Raw genomic sequence first — 19,026 nt, forward strand, 5'->3', positions numbered from 1 at the left:
GGGCGGGGGGGTGTCAAAGTCATATTATGCCCATGCATTATGCAGGATCAGCAGCAACCAAGGGGGGTGCAGGGATTAGCAGTAACAAAGGAAAGGAATGTTAATGATATGTAGCTGCAGTTACTCAACAACCACGTAGAAAACTAAAGTATAAACTACATAAAAAACTAAAGTATAAACTGCATCGCACCATCAGTATACTTACTATACTCTATAATAAGCTGAGTTACTAACAGCAAGTAATACATTACAATTTTACCTCGTAAAAATTCTATAATATGCTTCCATCTAAACCTTATTCTCTTACATCACACGAGCATATACCGTACTATATACTGCCATAGATAAACCCAACATTAAATTATATACTGTATTGCTGTAAACCAACCTATATCTTATACATTTAATATCACACTATGTATTATTCTACACACCCTAATGTGTATCGAAATGGTTTATTACGTCCTTCCAATGATTGCTGAGCCAGAATCCATCTTCTCGGTTAAAGTTGTCTCTGTGTTTGTATATGTGGATCGCCTCATGAACGAATCTCTCATGATAGCCAGATGGCTTGCAGAGAACCTCTGTCTTGGAGAAGTCAATATCATGTGAGCCCACTGAGTTGTAACAGTGATCTGCCACGGCTGAGGTGTTAGTCCTACCGTGTTTCAGGTCAGCTTTATGTTCACGGATGCGGTCCGAGACATGTCGTTTGGTTTCCCCAATGTAACTGCTACCACAGAGGAAACTTAGTTTGTAGACGCCAGGGTACTGTATGTCTGGAACCACATCTTTTACAGACGGTACCAGATCACGGATTTTATGTACTGTGTTGAATCGGACCTGGATCTTGTGTTTAATCAGGATTTTGGAGATCTTTTTTGTGACCCCAGCAATGTAGGGTAAGGTGATGGTCTTGAAAGGCTCCTCAACAGGATCCTTCTTGATGGTTGGAGTGATGGCTTTGCGGATTGTATAGTCGGAGTAACCATTTGCCTTAAGAGCTTGGCGTACGTGTTTGAGTTCACTGGAAATGTGTTCATGGTCGGAGATGCATTGGGCTCTATGATATAGAGTCTTGATGAGGGAATTCTTCTGAGATGGATGGTGGTGGGAATCCGGTTTTAGATAAGCATCCGTGTGGGTGGCTTTCCTGTAGACAGAGTGGCTCATTGAACCATCAAGTCTCCTTTTGATTAGGACATCCAAAAAGGGTAGCTTGCCATCATTTTCGACTTCCATGGTGAATCTGATGGCTGGGTGTATGGAATTGATGTGGTCGAGAAATTGGTCTAGAGCAGGCCGGTCATCTGGCCACATGGCCGGCCTGCTCTAGACCAATTTCTCGACCACATCAATTCCATACACCCAGCCATCAGATTCACCATGGAAGTCGAAAATGATGGCAAGCTACCCTTTTTGGATGTCCTAATCAAAAGGAGACTTGATGGTTCAATGAGCCACTCTGTCTACAGGAAAGCCACCCACACGGATGCTTATCTAAAACCGGATTCCCACCACCATCCATCTCAGAAGAATTCCCTCATCAAGACTCTATATCATAGAGCCCAATGCATCTCCGACCATGAACACATTTCCAGTGAACTCAAACACGTACGCCAAGCTCTTAAGGCAAATGGTTACTCCGACTATACAATCCGCAAAGCCATCACTCCAACCATCAAGAAGGATCCTGTTGAGGAGCCTTTCAAGACCATCACCTTACCCTACATTGCTGGGGTCACAAAAAAGATCTCCAAAATCCTGATTAAACACAAGATCCAGGTCCGATTCAACACAGTACATAAAATCCGTGATCTGGTACCGTCTGTAAAAGATGTGGTTCCAGACATACAGTACCCTGGCGTCTACAAACTAAGTTGCCTCTGTGGTAGCAGTTACATTGGGGAAACCAAACGACATGTCTCGGACCGCATCCGTGAACATAAAGCTGACCTGAAACACGGTAGGACTAACACCTCAGCCGTGGCAGATCACTGTTACAACTCAGTGGGCTCACATGATATTGACTTCTCCAAGACAGAGGTTCTCTGCAAGCCATCTGGCTATCATGAGAGATTCGTTCATGAGGCGATCCACATATACAAACACAGAGACAACTTTAACCGAGAAGATGGATTCTGGCTCAGCAATCATTGGAAGGACGTAATAAACCATTTCGATACACATTAGGGTGTGTAGAATAATACATAGTGTGATATTAAATGTATAAGATATAGGTTGGTTTACAGCAATACAGTATATAATTTAATGTTGGGTTTATCTATGGCAGTATATAGTACGGTATATGCTCGTGTGATGTAAGAGAATAAGGTTTAGATGGAAGCATATTATAGAATTTTTACGAGGTAAAATTGTAATGTATTACTTGCTGTTAGTAACTCAGCTTATTATAGAGTATAGTAAGTATACTGATGGTGCGATGCAGTTTATACTTTAGTTTTTTATGTAGTTTATACTTTAGTTTTCTACGTGGTTGTTGAGTAACTGCAGCTACATATCATTAACATTCCTTTCCTTTGTTACTGCTAATCCCTGCACCCCCCTTGGTTGCTGCTGATCCTGCATAATGCATGGGCATAATATGACTTTGACACCCCCCCGCCCAACGCCTACGCATTTTCCATGAATATGCTAAATCCCTCTTCACATGCACATTCTTTTTGTTAAGGCGCTCTTCAACCCCCAATGCAGCTTATATATAAGCTCCTAGTTTGGTAGTGTCTCATTCTTCACCTGAAGACGGCTGCTTGCGTTGTAGCCGAAACGTCGTGAGAATTGTTTTATTATGTTTTATTTTTATTATTTTATTACTTCCCTTCTACGTGACTTTACCGAAAGAAACAAGAACATGGGGAGGTGTTTACTGCTCCCGCTGTATTTGCAGTTACTTTCTCTACTGAGACCCAGCCTCTTGCACCTCACTGCTGTTTTCTTGGCTGCTGCACGCAGAAGGGGAAACACGCTTCCAGCCAAAACACGCCGAGGGTTCACGTCGCAAAGCAACCCCACCTCGCCGAGGCAGCCCTCCTTCTCCATGTAGGTGCGCACGTGAGCCCAGATACGGCGAGGGGACAGCACGTCGCCCCCCATGTCCTGCTCAAAGTGTTCGTAGCTGCCATACCGGCTCAGTGTCCGCTCCAGGATGCTCACAGCCTGGGCAGGAAAGACAAGGTGAGAAAATGTAGCCATGCCCCTTAACATTGCCATGTTCCTATGAGTAAAATATTACCACGACCATAAAAAGAGCCCAAGCAAACACTAAACATAACCTTTATATATAGCCTACCTATAACTTTACCCCTCGCAATAATCCTCATCCTATAAATGACCATAACACCCTGGCAACAACCCTAATCCGAAAACAAAACTTGGCAATAGCCCAAATCCTCATAGACCTTAATCTTAGAACTCTAAACTGAAACCGACACTCGTCCTAAAACAGTCAAACAGCACCTAACTCTAAAACAGGCCTTTACCTCAACCCTTAACGTAAACCCAAATACGAACACAAACCCTAGCACAAATCGTAACACAAGCGCTTGACCTTAACCACGAAACAAACCCTCAAACAGCTCTGACAGAAGCCCTCTGAGTATGCCAAACATTCTCGTGATGCCGCACAGTGCACCCCGACCTGCAGAAGTAAGTGGCGCAATGGTGCATGGTCGCTAACGTTGCGAACTAAGTGAACGCGAATGTTGGACCTCTCGTGAACCCCCCCAGGAGCTACCCCTTGCCCCTACCTGTGGCAGGAAGCAGTTCGACGGAACAGCATAGCGCGCAAGCAGCACGGGATCGGTGGGGTTCGCGTACTCGAAACGCGGGTTGTATGCGAAGCCGGCGCGCACGAAGCGCCCACGTTCGCGCTGCACATTGCGTGGTTTGATGGCGGCGAGAAGGCAGGGCGGGCGTGCCGACACACCACGGCAGGGCCCCAAATCCAGTCCGCGCCCTGCCCCAGGAAAAACGTGGGGAGAGAGAAGCCGAAGATGTGGCACTGGAGGTCATGGTCACAATGTTAACGCTCGTTGGTGCGTTGCTTAGTTAGCACACCATGCTATGAATCGAGCAACTGGAGCTGGATTCATATCTGTTGAGTTTGGGAGTGACCAACAGAAGAGGCGCAGATCCAATAGTGGAGAAACTGATAAGGGGGTGATATTTGAGAGAAGGGGACTGAGTTGATGGGAAAGATAACCCTGCCTGCAGGAGGGGCTATCCTCTAGTTAACCATAATTATGCAGTGTTAACATTATGGACAAGAACCCATGATATTTTTGGAAAACATTTTTGGCCATGTATGCTGATGTCATGGTCCTACTTTGCCAAATAACTTGCAAATTACTTAACTGCCTAATACAAAAGAGCAGTCTCGCCCCCACTTGCAGGCTGGAGCTGCCGTTCACTTTGTGCCACACGAGAAACAGCTGCCACAGGTCCCTCTTGACTAGACTACTGCAGAGTACCTCGAGACATCCTGTATGGGAGACGTGGTAGAAATATTAAGTGGTGGTGGTGATGATGATGAGTGGTACGTGATGGGACAGCTCACAGCGCTGGAGGAGATGTGGAAGGTGCCGGAACTCGTCCTGGGCTCCGTCTCCCGTGAGGTCGTGCTGCGTGCTGCCCACCGGCCTCTGGGAAAGGTCCAGGCTTCTCCCCGCCACACGCAGGTCGCCCACAACGTGCCTTTTGCCTACCACAGGTGACCCTACCACAGGCATACCCACTGTCCGATCCGGCATGTGACCTGCTCGTCACCTGTAGCTATAAACATAGCAGAGCAGAGCAGAGGCAGGGATGGCGGTTCCCAAGTTAGCCTGGCTTGATCGGTTCTGACAAGGCGAGACACCCACCGGCATAGAGGAGCTCTTGGAGATGCTTCATGACAAGCAAGTCCACTTTTCATCGGGAATCCTTAAGAGGGGAGTAGGAGGTGGTGGCGCAGACGGAATAGGCCGGCCTGAGAAGAGCGGGGAGGGCAATGGCGTGCAGAGACCACAGTGGCGGCGCGGCCCATGGCCAGGGGCGCTCATCGGCGGCGATGTCATGACCGGGCCCCTCGGCTTCCTCACTGGCCTCAAGGGGTGGCTGCCATCGGCTTCATGAGCGGAATGATCATCCAGAAACGGAAGGAGCGGCTGGACCACCTCATTCTAAAACCAGATTGGGGCTCTGCAAGCCTCTCCTCAGTGTGCCTGGTAAGGAGGTAAGGAGGTGATGTTGAATAATCCTTGCAAGGACCTTTCCTGGCACACTAAGGAGGGAGGTGCCTGTGTAACTGTTACATTATGTGCTTTATCTTGACTTAAAGCTTTCGTGACTGCAGGAATTCATACTCTTTGGGTCTATTAGATCTCTTAACAGACTTCGAGACAAGAAGGCTCATCTGATCGAGTCGCTCACTTTTCTGAAGAGATGCCGTGACACCAAGGTAATACTGATCGCCTTTAAACTCACATATGCTGCTGTCACTTCTCCTAACGCTAAACGGATCTTGTTTAGGGTCGGCCTAGCCCTGGTCTCAGAGAGAACAAGATTGCTCCGATTTGAACTAGAACATTTAGACAAGACTCTCTTGCAATCACACTTAGCATTGACAGAAAAAAGTGTCTACATCTGAATGGGACCATGTAGATAACATGACAGCCTCTTCAGCCACCTCAATGTCAGCTAAATGCAAAGAGAACCTGATTGCCAAGTTCAGCCTCCTGTCTAGGAAGAAGCCAGATCCACACGAATAAAAGTTAGACGTTGACAAGATTGTTATCAATCAGAGTAACAGCCCAATTTCCAACAGCCTAAAATCGGTACTAGCTAAAGGGTTGAATTCGCAGTCACCCCTAAACACATCTCAGTTGATGATATCATTGCCCAGGTCGACATAGCCACTAAGGGTTTGGGACACATTCCTGCAGATGTGGCAAGATCGTAAATCGCTGCAATTATCAAAAACGCTAAGAAACCTTTTAGCAACATCAGCAAAGATGAGCGCTTTGAGCTTGCTCAACTGAAAAAGAGATGACAAATTTGTATTTAAAGCTTTCGTGACTGCAGGGATTCATCTTCTTGGTTCTTTCAGTAAAGTCACGTAGAAGGGAAATAATAAAAATAAAACATAATAATTCTCACGACGTTTCGGCCACAACGCAAGCAGCCGTTCTCACCTGAGGACTGAATTTCAGACACTGTCTTTCCGACAGACCTGTTCTACACCTGAGGACGGCTGCTTGCGTTGTGGCCGAAACGTCGTGAGAATTGTATTTTATTATGTTTTATTTTTATTATTTTATTATTTCCCTTCTACGTGACTTTACCGAAAGAATCAAGAAGAGAGATGACAGTCATCCTCTCAGCCAACAAGGGCAATGCCACTGTCATCATGGATAAAACCACATACAGAATCAAAATACAGGACCTAATGAATGATGGTAGCTATACCAAAATCCATAGAGATCCTACCAACCACCTGGTTACATAAACCAACAATATCATCACTGATTCGACATCTTTAATCGAACCAACCAAGTGGCTCTGTCTAAAACCATCTGCTGCTAGACCACCCAGATTTTATGGCTTACCAAAAATCCATAAAGAAGGTACACCTCTCCATCCTATCGTCTCCATCATTGACTCACCCACCTACAAACTAGCCCAATTTCTGTCTGAGACCTTGCTTCCATTCACTGGCAAGACCACCTCAGCTGTACTTAATTCAGCTCACTTGGTTTCTCTAATTAAAGACATCTCACTAGCTCCAGGTGATTTGCTTGTCAGTTTCGATGTAGTTTTTTTGTTTACCAAAGTTCATGTGCCTGACACCATTGCAATAATTGAAGATTTGGTCCAACAAGGATTGAATGCTGATGTACCGGCCCTGGTGAGACACTGCCTTACCAACACTTACTTCACCTGGAATGGTACATTCTATAAACAAGTTGACGGTACCCCAATGGGTTCTCTCTTATCTCCAGTAGTAGCCAATGTTTTCATGGAAAATTTTGAGACAGGTGCCATCCAGGCATCCATCCTACGTCCTTCCTTGTGGAAGAGATACGTAGATGACACATTCATCATCTGGCCACATGGCCTGCCAGCATTGAACCAATTCTTCAACCACATCAATTCCATACACCCAGCCATCAAATTCACCATGGAGGTGGAAAAGGATGGCAAGTTACCATTCTTGGATGTGTTAATCGAAAAGAGACCAGATGGCTCATTGGGACACTGTCTACAGGAAAGCCACCCACACAGATGCCTATCTAAAACCTGACTCCCATCACCATCCAGCCCAGAAGAATTCCCTCATCAAAACTCTATACCATCGGGCTCATTGCATTTCCGACCATCACCACCTAGCCAGTGAACTGGACCACGTACACCAAACCCTCAAGATGAATGGATATTCGGACTGCACAATCCAAACGTTGGGAGAAAACCATCTGATGACCCAATCAAAACCATCACCTTGCTATACAGCAGGGGTCACCAAAAAGATTTCCAAAATCATGAGCAAACACAAGATCCAGGTTCAATTCAACACAATACATAAAATTCGTGATCTGATCCCATCTGTGAAGGATGTGATCCCTGACATGCAATACCCCGGTGTCTACAAACTAACTTGTGTCTGCGGCAGTACTTACATTGGGGAAACTAAGCGACATGTCTCAGACCGTGTTCATGAACACAAGGCAGATCTGATCATTGCTTTAACGCTGTGGGAACACACGAAATTAATTTTTCCAAGACAAAGGTACTCTGCAAACCTTCTGGCTATCAAGAAAGATTCGTTCATGAAGCCATCCAGATATATAAACACAGACACAATTTCAACCAAGAAGATGGGTACAAACTGAGCAATCATTGGAAGGACGTTATTAACCAGTTTAAGTCATAACTTGTCTCTGATGTTTCCATCCTACCTGCCGATGTTTGCAGTTATTTTCGACTCTCTGAGTTGCATTACTAGGTTGGAGGTCTTTGCATTGACAGGCTGCATGTCTTACTAGCACAGTCACCGATGCTCCTTTCCCTCGATGTGGCAGTGGCTCTCGTTTTTTCACAATACAATGGCTACCTTCACAGCCTCAAGACGCCCTCCGTTCTCACAATACATTGACATGCTAATCTCTCTCAATATAATGGCCACCCCCACAGCCTCAGGGCGCCCTCCGATCTTACATTTACATGCAAATACCATCTCTAACCCTGTCCACTTACCCTTGGGCTGCACCCATCTTAGGTCTCTATAACATCCTGTTTCAGCTGCTCTCTTACTGTATTTTTTCACCTGAAGACGATTGCTTGTGTTGTGATCTAAACGTCGTGATTTTTTATTATTTTTCTATCTACGTGACTTTACGGAAAGACCCAAAGAGTATTATGTGCTTTCCCCCTTCTTAAAAAGGGGAACCACCAGGGTATCCTTCCAATCCTGCGGGTCCCTCCTGTGGTCCAGCTAATTGTACTCCTGTCATATTGGACAGCTTGAACAAATTCACCACCTTCCCTCAGCAGTTCGCTTCGAGGTCATCTCTGCTGGCATTTTTTCTGGTCTCAGGCTCTGGATGGCTCTTTGTACTTCCTCAACAGATGGCACATCAGCCAGTCACTAACAGGAGGTGGCTTCTTCCTCCAATATTTGAAGTACTGCAGCCCCAGCAGAGTCAACTCCACCATTTCCCATGATGTTATCCAGGCTGAAGGGTTTCCCTCACAGAAATGCTCAGAAAACTTGCAGACTTGTCCTTGGGGGTTGGAGTTCTTTCCCTTTGGAACAAGACTGCTACAGGGTGACTGTTGCAGGGTGCTTCTCCAAAGCACACAATCACCAATAATGTATCTCCACGACGATGATGATGGTGTTCATGATGATGAAGACTCTGACAATGATTGAAATGAATTACTTAACCCTGAAATAAAACAAATTTAAATTGTGACTTTACAATCAAAAGTCGACACTGCTACCCCGGCAGAATTAAACCTCGCTCAGTAACTCGGCAAAACGCACCAGGATGGCGGAGGTGGCGGCAGAGGTGGCGGCGGAGGTGGAGGCGGCGGTGGTAGCTGACGAGCAACTCTTTGCCTCCTCATGCGGGAAAGCGAGCGTCTGGGCGGACGGCCGCCGCGAGACTCGTGCAGAGCCTGGCTTCGTCTTTCCTGGGGCCGCCGCCGAGCTCCGCTTGCTGGAGTGAGGCTCACGCTGTGTGGGGTAGAATCGTGAGAATGGCGGTGGCAGCAGTGGGGACGGTGCCGCGTTCACCGCCGCTACTGCTGTGAAGCTCCTCGCACTGCCGGTGCGCAGTGGGAACCGGTTTTGTGTCGCCCCTTTCTGGCTTCGTGATACCTCTCCGTTTTGGGGACTGCTTTTGGTTTGTGCTACTTTACGTGACGCCTCCTGAGTTTGTGACATGCAGTCATATTTTGACGCCCAGTGGTTGATCTGTAAAATGTGTTTTTTTTGTGAAGACTGAACTTTTTGCGATGGCTTGCCATTATGTTGTGAAAGCTGGATAATTTTTGCCACCTGGTCTTTTTGTGGCAATCGGCTGTTCTGCAACACTTGCTCAGTTTGTACGATGCAGTCATGTTTCAACACCCAGTGGTTGATTTGTGACGTCTGTTCGGGTTGCAGCTGCTGGTATTTTAGTGATGGCTTATTGTGAGTTTGTGGTACCTGGTCTCTTTGCAGCATCTGACTATTCTGTGAGGCCCAGTCTATTTGGGAAGACCTACGGTCATATTGTTCTGGTTTGTCATCATTTTGTGGCAGCTGTCGGTTGTACTGAGACAGTCGGCAGCCAGCCTGCACTGTCACCGGAGCGGCCAGAGTGGTCTTCTTGGTGAGCTCTCGTCCCGGCCAGTAGAGTGATTCTATGGCGGCAATACCATAACAACACCAAAAAAGATGTCACCAATAAAAGGCAGCTAAGTACAGGGTTCCAGGTCTCAGGAAAAAGCCACATCAATGACAGATTTGCAAACTCACTATTTTTGTAACTGCAGCTATTGAAACAACACCATATGTCAGTGTTTTCATGCACATCGTTTTTTCAGGGTCAATAAAATGAGTACCATTTTGTGTTAAGTCAATATTGTGGGCACTATGGATAGCCTGGCCTTTGGCAAAGGACTGTGGAATTTCCACCACTGGTTCAAGACTATCAATGGAGGTGAGCACAGCCTAAATATTTATTTGAGAATGAAGATATCTATCCTCGTGTGCTACAGTGTAATAAACACAAGGTCCACTCATTAGCATAGGAGCTGACAAAGCTGAACACAGCAGCTCATGTACAAACTTGCAGCAATAACAAAAGACCCGCGCAATACTGTTCTACGCGTTTGTTTGTGTTGCTACACACAAGGTCAGGATACATACCAATAATAATAGTTTTCAGCCTTTTGTCAAGGCATTGCTGGGTTAAGGCCTTCCCATGCTGTTGCCGGTCATGGTGGGGGTGTTTGTCCATACTTCACTATGCTGGTGTATGCGGGTTGGTAGAAGTAGGAGGGGAGGTCCAGGACAAATTCAGATATACCGGTAACTTGCCAATGATGTTAGTTATGGCCGGGAATGGAACTGTGTTCATAGTGCAGTGCAAGTACCACTGCGCCACCACTCCGCCCCCAAGGTCAGGGGATAATTAACTTAGTACAAGGCCACTCGTTGACACAGATTGGCTTAGTAATCCCTCGATGTCTTGGTGAGCCTTGTATATCTTATTCAGCAGATTGACTGGATTGTTCACAACCTGCATCGCAACGGTTTTCTCTCGAAAGCGGCCGTGTGATGTCAACCATTTGTAGGCATTATGTGGCAATGTTAACATCACAAGCAGAAACTTTATTTACCCAAGAAAGCCTCAGTGAATGCCTTTAGTGTGGAATCCACGCTCAACAAAAACCACAGAACATGGAAAAAACCCCACGCAGCACAAGGTCGTCACACTCAAAATCCAATGCACATGAAGTGTTCTTGAAGACTCGTGGACAACGGGGTAAGGCACACGTATTTATTTACACAATGTCTTTACAGTACTGGAGGGATGTATCGGCCCCCTCACCCGTACAACTGGGAATTCACCCCTAGCTAGCCTTCCTAGCCGAGTCCTCCGCTAACGAGCTAGGGGAGGCTGTCTGGCCCGACACTGGTTAGTCGGGCTACGGTACCCGGAATCCCAGAGGTCTGACTCTGGTTCCGGGACCACGCCACTGGCTCCAGCCTGCACTGCCCTTACAAGGGCGGTGTCCCAGGGGGAGTCCAGGGCCTATCTGGCCGGTCTTCTCTCTTCCCTTAACTACTCTAAGACTGAGCCCCGAGCTCTCTGGCTCAACCCTTTTTATACCCCCCTAGAGGATCGAAACCCCCCTCACGCCGTCCAGTACGGACGTCGTTGCGGGCACCACCCCGTGTGCTCACGGAGTCCCCGCCCACTGTGTTTGTTTTCCGTTAGCCCTTATGCAAACAGCCCTACACAAACAGACCCTCTGTAACAGCCCTACATCACCCCCCCCTGTACAGCTCGCAGCCGTCCCGGCTGCAACAACTTCCAATAAAGGTTATTTAACCCCTGGACCCCCGCGTGTGCCTTAAAAAAACGTTTTTAACGCTAACATGAAGGAACAACAGCAACAACGACAACAACAACAACAATGACAACAACAAACCCTCAACCCCGAAAGGGAACAATCCGACGCACCCCCCCTGAATAAATACGGATACCGTAAGAACAAGCTATATACAATTTGTAGCGAAGCCACCATACACACAACAGCAGGTGAGCCCAACGTATGTGAATTCAATGGGCAGGGAACACACCCCCCCCACACAACACACAATGAACACAACATATATACACATCTTGCGGTTTCACAACAGTCTGCGCATTTTTGCGCGTGTCCTTGCGGCGGGCCCCTCACACGGGGAAACCCCGGGTGGCGGACCGTCAGGTGGTAATCGTCCGTCCGGGAGCGAGGCCTCCTCTGATGCTTCGTGACTGTTGGTATCCCCAGAAGGGGTGGTCGGGCGTGAGCCCGTCAGTCTCGATGCACCTGGAGGTGGCACGGCCGGCAAGGCATTAGGTGAGCGCGGTGGAGACGGACCTAGTGAGTCGGTCGACCCCCCACACGTCTGGCCACGCATGTGTGAAGTGGGTTTGTGTGCCGCGACGAAAGGTTTCAACCGAGAGGGGTGCACGAACCATCGCCGCTTCCCCCAACGAATGCGCACGCACTGTGGTCGCAAGACCTCGACCACTTCCACAGGGCCCCGCCACGGCCGCGCCAGCTTAGGGGAGGTAGCCAGGGGTACTTGGGGACAGTGCAACCATGCCCTGTCCCCCGGTTTCCACTGTATGACATGCGCCCGACCCAACCTGAGGCGCTCGTTCGCCTTTTGACGGAGGTCCGAGTTCAACCTCGCAGCATCCCGCGCCTCTGTTAATTTAGCCAAATTAAATTTGACGTGGTCAGCCAATTTAGTTTTTCCTTGCGGGTCGGGGATCTGCAGCTGGGCGCGAACAGGCGGGTCGGGTTCGCGACCGTACATAAGGTAAAAGGGGGAAAACCCCGTAGCTGCGTGGGGTGCCATCCGGTATGCCGCCAAGACCCCCTGAATATGCAGGTCCCAATCAGTCTGAGAATCTGAGACCTGCTGTGCCATCATTGACGAAATGGTGCGATGCAGGCGCTCGACCATTCCGTCGGTCTGTGGGTGATACGGGGAGGTCCGAATTTTCTTTGTGCCTAAGAGGTCACAGACTTGTTTAAGTAATTTGCTGGAAAAATTTTTACCCTGGTCGGTCAGCAGCCGTTCCGGAGCACCTTTGTCCAGGACGTATCCCTGAACAAAGGCGTCCACGATGGCTGCTGCCGACTGGTTGGCAAGGGGCCAGGCCATGGGCCAGCGCGTAAAATACTCGACTCCTGTCAGCAAATACCTATTGCCCCTGGGGGTGGCGGGAAATGGCCCCAAGATGTCCAGTGCGACAAGCTCATTTATTCTGGACACCTTGATTGATTGTAAAGGCGGGTTAGACTCCCGCGCCGGCGGTTTCCGTTGCGCACACCGCGGGCATGAACTCAAAAGATCCCCCACATCCTTTGTCATACCAGGCCAAAAAAAATCTAGTTGTATCAGTGCAAGGGTCTTTAGAGTCCCCAGATGTAACAGGCGCTCATGCGCGGCCCACACCACTTTGCCTCGCAACTCCGAAGGGACGACCAGCCGATGTCGCTGTGATTTTGCGTCCCAATGCATGAGCAGACCCTGTACCATTTCCCATGCACCCGAATCACCTTTCACCCGGCCAGCACCCCCGACGCGACGACGCCACCCGAGGAGGGAGGTATCCTCCATTTGGAGGCGCCCCCACTCAGTGACGGGCAACCCCAACAGGGAATCCCTTCCCTGTTGTTCGATCGAATTATCAGGCAGTGGTTCGTCGTCGTCGGTGGCTGCCAGGATCGGAACCGATGCGTCCCCTGAAGGTCTGCAACGTCCCGACCCCAGGAGGCATGCACATTCCGAGGTGGTTGGCATGCGTGACAGAGCGTCCGCGTTGGTATGGCGAACGCCCTTACGGTAAGTGGTCTCAAAATCAAAATCCTGGAGAACCTCCAACCATCGAGACAACTGTCCCGATGGTTGTTGAACCCGCAGGGCATACTGTAGTGCCGCATGATCTGTGCGGACGGTGAAATGCCGACCGTACAGATATGGGCGGTACTGTTGGATGAAAAAAACAATTGCCAACAGTTCTCTACGGGTAACACAATATCTCTGCTCCGCAGGAGACAACACCCGACTACCGTACGCGACCACCCGTTCAACGCCATCAACCACCTGGGAAAGCACACCCCCAATACCCGTGTTGCTCGCATCGGTGTCGAGCAAAAAGGGTTTCGAAAAATCAGGGTAGATCAAGGGAGGGGCTTTCACCAGGGCGTCCCGAAGGGAGCGGAACGCAGCCTCCTCCTCTTGACCCCAGTGGAAACGAACCCCTTTAGATGTTAAAGCGTGCAGGGGTTTAGCAATTGTTGCAAAATCAGCAACAAACCGTCGATAATACGACGCGAACCCAATGAAACTCCTGACCTCTCCCACCGAGGTGGGAGTCGGCCAGGAGCTGACACACTGCGTTTTGGCGGGATCGTTAGCAATACCTGAGCGTCCCACGATGTGCCCCAAATAACGCACCGAATCACGCAACAAATGGCATTTTTGGGGCTTGAATTTCAAATTAGCAGCCCGCATCTTTTGGAAAACCGCCCGCAACCTCTGGAGATGCTCATCAAAAGTTCTACTAAAGACGATAACGTCATCCAAATAAATGAGGCACGACTCCCATTGCAGTCCAGCCAAAACCAATTCCATTAAACGCTGGAAAGTTGCCGGCGCCGAGTGTAAGCCCATCGGCAACCTGTTGAATTGAAACAAGCCGTGCGGCGTACGAAAAGCAGTTTTAGGCTTTGACTCATCATCCAGAGGAAGCTGCCAGAATCCCGAAAGTAAATCTAGTGTGGAAAAGAATCGCGCTCCCGCCAAGGCGTCAAGCGATTCATCCATCCGAGGGAGCGGGTATGCGTCGGCAACCGAAATTTTATTAAGACGCCGGAAGTCAACGCAAAACCGCAACGAACCGTCCTGCTTTTTAACCAGGACGATCGGCGCTCCCCAAGGGCTGGTGGAAGGAGAAATGATGTCCGCGGCCAACATGTCATCAACAGCCGATTTGACATGGTCCTTTTCGGCGGGACTCAACCGAAACGGATTTTGGCGAATTGGCGCGCTGTCACCCGTGTCAATATGGTGACGCAGCAAGTGAGTGCAACCCAAATCATACTTATTTCGACTAAAAACGTCGGAAAATTCTCGCAGTAATGTTTTAAGTTGTCGACGCTCTGAATCGGACAGGTCCGTCGATCCCGCACAAAGCGCCTCGAGCCACCCTTCATCGCTGTCCGAACGCGGTCGCGACGCAGGGACAGTGTTGACGGAATTTACGGCGGGTTCCTCACACGGCACCGGCGTTGCGTGAGCAAGCACGGTCCCCTGTGGGAGCACCACCGTCCGCGAGCCCACATTTAGGACCGCGATGAAGGGTTCACCATCCCCTCTCACTATGGTCTGGGCCGGTAGTAAGTCAGGTCCACTAACCCCGGCCCTAGACGGTCCCAACAGTACCCCTTGTGCCCCAGCACCCTTAACGAGGGGCCGCCGAAGTTTCAAGGGTACCAACATTTGCGTTCCCGGAGGAACGCGTACCGTTCTCTCCACGAACGCCGGCACCGTCGCGAACGCCGTCCGAGTCGCAACCGGTGATGGCAGAAACGCCATGCGTCTGCCCGATGGAAGCTCTATGCACCCCTGGTCGATCAAAATTACAATCGGCATTTTGGCCAGGAAGTCCGTCCCCAGCAGGCACGGAACCGCCAGCGAGGAAGAAACAAAAATCGGCCCAGACAATTTTATTTCCCCGATACAAATTTGGGCACGAATTTGTCCGATGATGCCAAGTGAGCCCCCGTTAGCCGCATAGAATGGTATGTTAACTGGCATCAAGGGACGACTCCGGACAGGGAGAATGTTATAAATTAATTCCGAAATAATAGTCGCCGATGCCCCCGTATCGACCAGGATGCGCACTTCCACCCCGTCGATATATCCTACAACGGCCGACGACCCCGACGATGCGGCAACCACACGATCGGCCAGCACGGACCACTGGCCGGGTTCGATATGGGTACCCGGAGTGGTGCGTGATGGTGCGATGGTGCGTGATACCGGCCCCCCTCTCGTCGCGGTGTTTGAGTGCGTGACGGGTGTGTGTGTGGGCCAAACGTGTGGGGTGCCGCGACTCGCCGGTTTTTGATGGTGGAGCTTGGGATGAGGCCCGTCGTCCCGGTGAGGTGTCGTCCCGCGCTGACGAGGAGAGCGGCACCCCGAGGCGACGTGGCCCCGGACGCCGCAGTTAAAACACCGCGGGAGCGACGTCGGAGGTGACGAATGGTCGGCACGGCCCGACCCGTCCTGGCCCGGCCGTGCATTCGTCGCCTGTTGCCGTCGGTGGTCGACGGCGTAGAGTTCCTCCGTCGGAAGGGTGGCTGCAGCCACCGCACGCCCCGCCGATGCCCTGCTGGCTTTGCGCCGAATCGACAGGAGGTTTGCGTGGAGGAGCCGCGCCGCCTGGAGCGATGTCATTTCCGCGTCCTCCTGTGCGACGACAGCGATGTCAAGATCGTCGGCCAGGAGGAGTATCTTCTCCGTTACCATAGCGTCGATGCCGTCGTCATCCATACGGGGGAAGGCCGACTTGGCCATCGCCAGGAGGCTCGTTCGGTACGCCAGGGGCGACTCCTTTTCTCCCCGCTTGCGGTCGTAGAACTCCTGTCTGCATTCCGCCGATGGTCCGTAGACCCCTCCCAGCAGCTGCAGCGCCATCGGCAACGTAGAGCGCCTTTCCTTCGGTGCCGATGTTAGGGCGGCCAGCGCGTCGCCGTCCAGGAGCGCCGGCAGGGCGCTGAGAGCTTCTTCGTCTGTCCATTTAGCCATTTCTTGGTGGGCGAGGAAGCGTCTTCGAAAGCCGCTCCAGTCGCCCTCTGCGCCCACGAATTCTTTAAGCGGGGGCAGCCTTTGATGTAGTGCCGCGGTTGCCGTGGAGTCCCGTGGGCTGCTGCCTCCCCGACTCGGCTGCGTCTCGGCGCGAATGGCAGATGGCATCGCCTGTCGCAGCTTTGATGACGCGCCCTCCTCCGTCGATGATGCGGCAGCCCCAGCGCGGCCGATGTCGGACCCCAGGTTGAGGTTGGCCACGCCCCTGGCGGTCGCTGCGTCGATGGCGGGAAATTCAAAATTTGAATCTTCAGAAATGGCGGGAAGGCGCTCCAGACGCCGGTTCCCCTCGCCCCGCGGTGGACCACCAGCCCCCAGCCGTGTGATGTTCTCCAGCGTAGCGGCAGCGGCGTAGAGCAGCTCCGCCAGCCTCTCGTGAGCCAGCCTCAGGTTGTCTGACCGCTGCTCCTCTTCATGGCGACGCTCCGGTACGCACGCGTCCGGCCCCGGCTGCACGTCGTCTTGTTGAGCCATCTCGGGCTCGATAATTTCGGCGGCGTCTTCCGTTTGCTGTTCCCTGGCTCGAGCTGTTTGGCGCGTGTCCATGTTCTTGGTTCTTCTGACGCCAGATGAAGTGTTCTTGAAGACTCGTGGACAACGGGGTAAGGCACACGTATTTATTTACACAATGTCTTTACAGTACTGGAGGGATGTATCGGCCCCCTCACCCGTACAACTGGGAATTCACCCCTAGCTAGCCTTCCTAGCCGAGTCCTCCGCTAACGAGCTAGGGGAGGCTGTCTGGCCCGACACTGGTTAGTCGGGCTACGGTACCCGGAATCCCAGAGGTCTGACTCTGGTTCCGGGACCACGCCACTGGCTCCAGCCTGCACTGCCCTTACAAGGGCGGTGTCCCAGGGGGAGTCCAGGGCCTATCTGGCCGGTCTTCTCTCTTCCCTTAACTACTCTAAGACTGAGCCCCGAGCTCTCTGGCTCAACCCTTTTTATACCCCCCTAGAGGATCGAAACCCCCCTCACGCCGTCCAGTACGGACGTCGTTGCGGGCACCACCCCGTGTGCTCACGGAGTCCCCGCCCACTGTGTTTGTTTTCCGTTAGCCCTTATGCAAACAGCCCTACACAAACAGACCCTCTGTAACAGCCCTACACACACACAAATTGTCAACAACCAACTTGCTGTACTGTCAACCGAATTGTAAAATACTGTACATGTTACTCAGTGTGTTCAAATTCCAGTCTGGAGACTACTTAGCTCATGATCAGGGTTGATAAAAAATAGCATTACAGCGATACCCCGGTTTACGTCGGGGATGCATTCGTGAAAGGTGCGACGACGAATATTGAAACGACATCAATTAAAGCGATTTACAGGGTAGGTGTAGGCAAAAGCTAAGAAGTGACGGATAGTGAGAAAGGACGGACGATGTTGTCAACGACGTGTGGGTTGAGGCGACGTAATCAGGTTGTGGTGTTAATAAAGTGACATCATACTCTTTGGGTTTTTTTCGGTAAAGTCACGTAGGTAAAAAACAAAATAAAATAAATGAAAACTAAATTAAATCACGACGTTTCGGAGGCAACACAAGCTTCCGTCTTCAGGTGGAACCGTTACAGCCAAAGCGGTAAGTGAAGAGAGCTAATAGAAAAACGCGACTATATAGGGGAAGAGGGGGGGGGCAAGGTGGGGGGGTGTGGCATGGGGGGGGGATGCTAGGCTGAGTTAAGCCGATTGATAGCATCTATTCATTATGCAGGAGAGGGGGGTGTATTGGGGTACCGTGAACAAAGGGGCAGAAGTTGAATTGATTAATAGGGACGCTAAGTTAAGCTGATAGATAACATCTAGTTAATAGGAAATATTTGGAACCTAATTTGCCAGTAAAAAAATATGATAATTGGTTTTTTACCCTTCTATCTGGCAACAAAACTGACACCTTTTTTACAAGGAGTCATGTTTGCATAGACCACAATACCTGCAGCCATAATGCAAACAAAAAACACAACTCTGATAATCTATATATATAAAATCGTGAATCTGTCTGTCTGTCTGTGTGTCTGTGTGTCTCCGGACCATACGCACTTTCATTGGACGCCTGGTTGCCCCTGCCAACGGCTAGCGATGCCTTCGCCGCTTTCATTGGACCTGGCAACGGCTAGCGACGCCTTCGCCAAGGGCTGCACTTTCATTCGACGGCGGTTGCCCCTGCCAACGGCTAGCCACGCCTTCGCCACTTTCATAGGCTCCGTAATTAATTAAATAGCCATTACACAGTATTGTTGGAGCGCTGAGGGGGGGGGAAGGAACGCCACCCGTACCCTGCCTCTGCCGGGTGCCCAATTTTGGCGAGGCCGCAGGCTCTGCACGCTACTAGGCCTCGACACCCACCACGCCACTCTGAGGTAAATTCATCAAAGTTTTTC

General features: G+C 50.4%; 1 protein-coding gene across 7 annotated transcripts in view; it reads right to left on the bottom strand.

Moving 5' to 3' along the window:
* LOC133354898 (putative tyrosine carboxypeptidase MATCAP2) overlaps positions 1–19,026 on the bottom strand; it is a 65,213-nt gene that overhangs the window by 33,281 nt on the left and 12,906 nt on the right. For 4 of the 7 annotated variants that reach the window (XR_009756643.1, XM_061572076.1, XM_061572075.1 and 1 more), the window contains 4 exons: positions 9,041–9,903; positions 4,577–4,791; positions 3,768–3,976; positions 3,034–3,177 (listed from right to left, as the gene is read on the bottom strand). Coding sequence is in view for 6 of the 7 variants with exons in the window: in XM_061572076.1 (XP_061428060.1) it covers positions 3,034–3,177; positions 3,768–3,976; positions 4,577–4,769 (546 nt within the window). In the remaining variant the exon portion in view is untranslated. The remainder of the gene's footprint in view (positions 1–3,033; positions 3,178–3,767; positions 3,977–4,576; positions 4,792–9,040; positions 9,904–19,026) is intronic. The other 3 variants (XM_061572078.1, XM_061572077.1, XM_061572079.1) reach the window with 3 other exon arrangements.

The sequence above is a fragment of the Lethenteron reissneri genome, chromosome 49 (genome assembly GCF_015708825.2).
Source record: "Lethenteron reissneri isolate LAM-NWPU_2019-01 chromosome 49, ASM1570882v1, whole genome shotgun sequence".
In the NCBI taxonomy this organism is placed as follows: Eukaryota; Metazoa; Chordata; class Hyperoartia; order Petromyzontiformes; family Petromyzontidae; genus Lethenteron; species Lethenteron reissneri.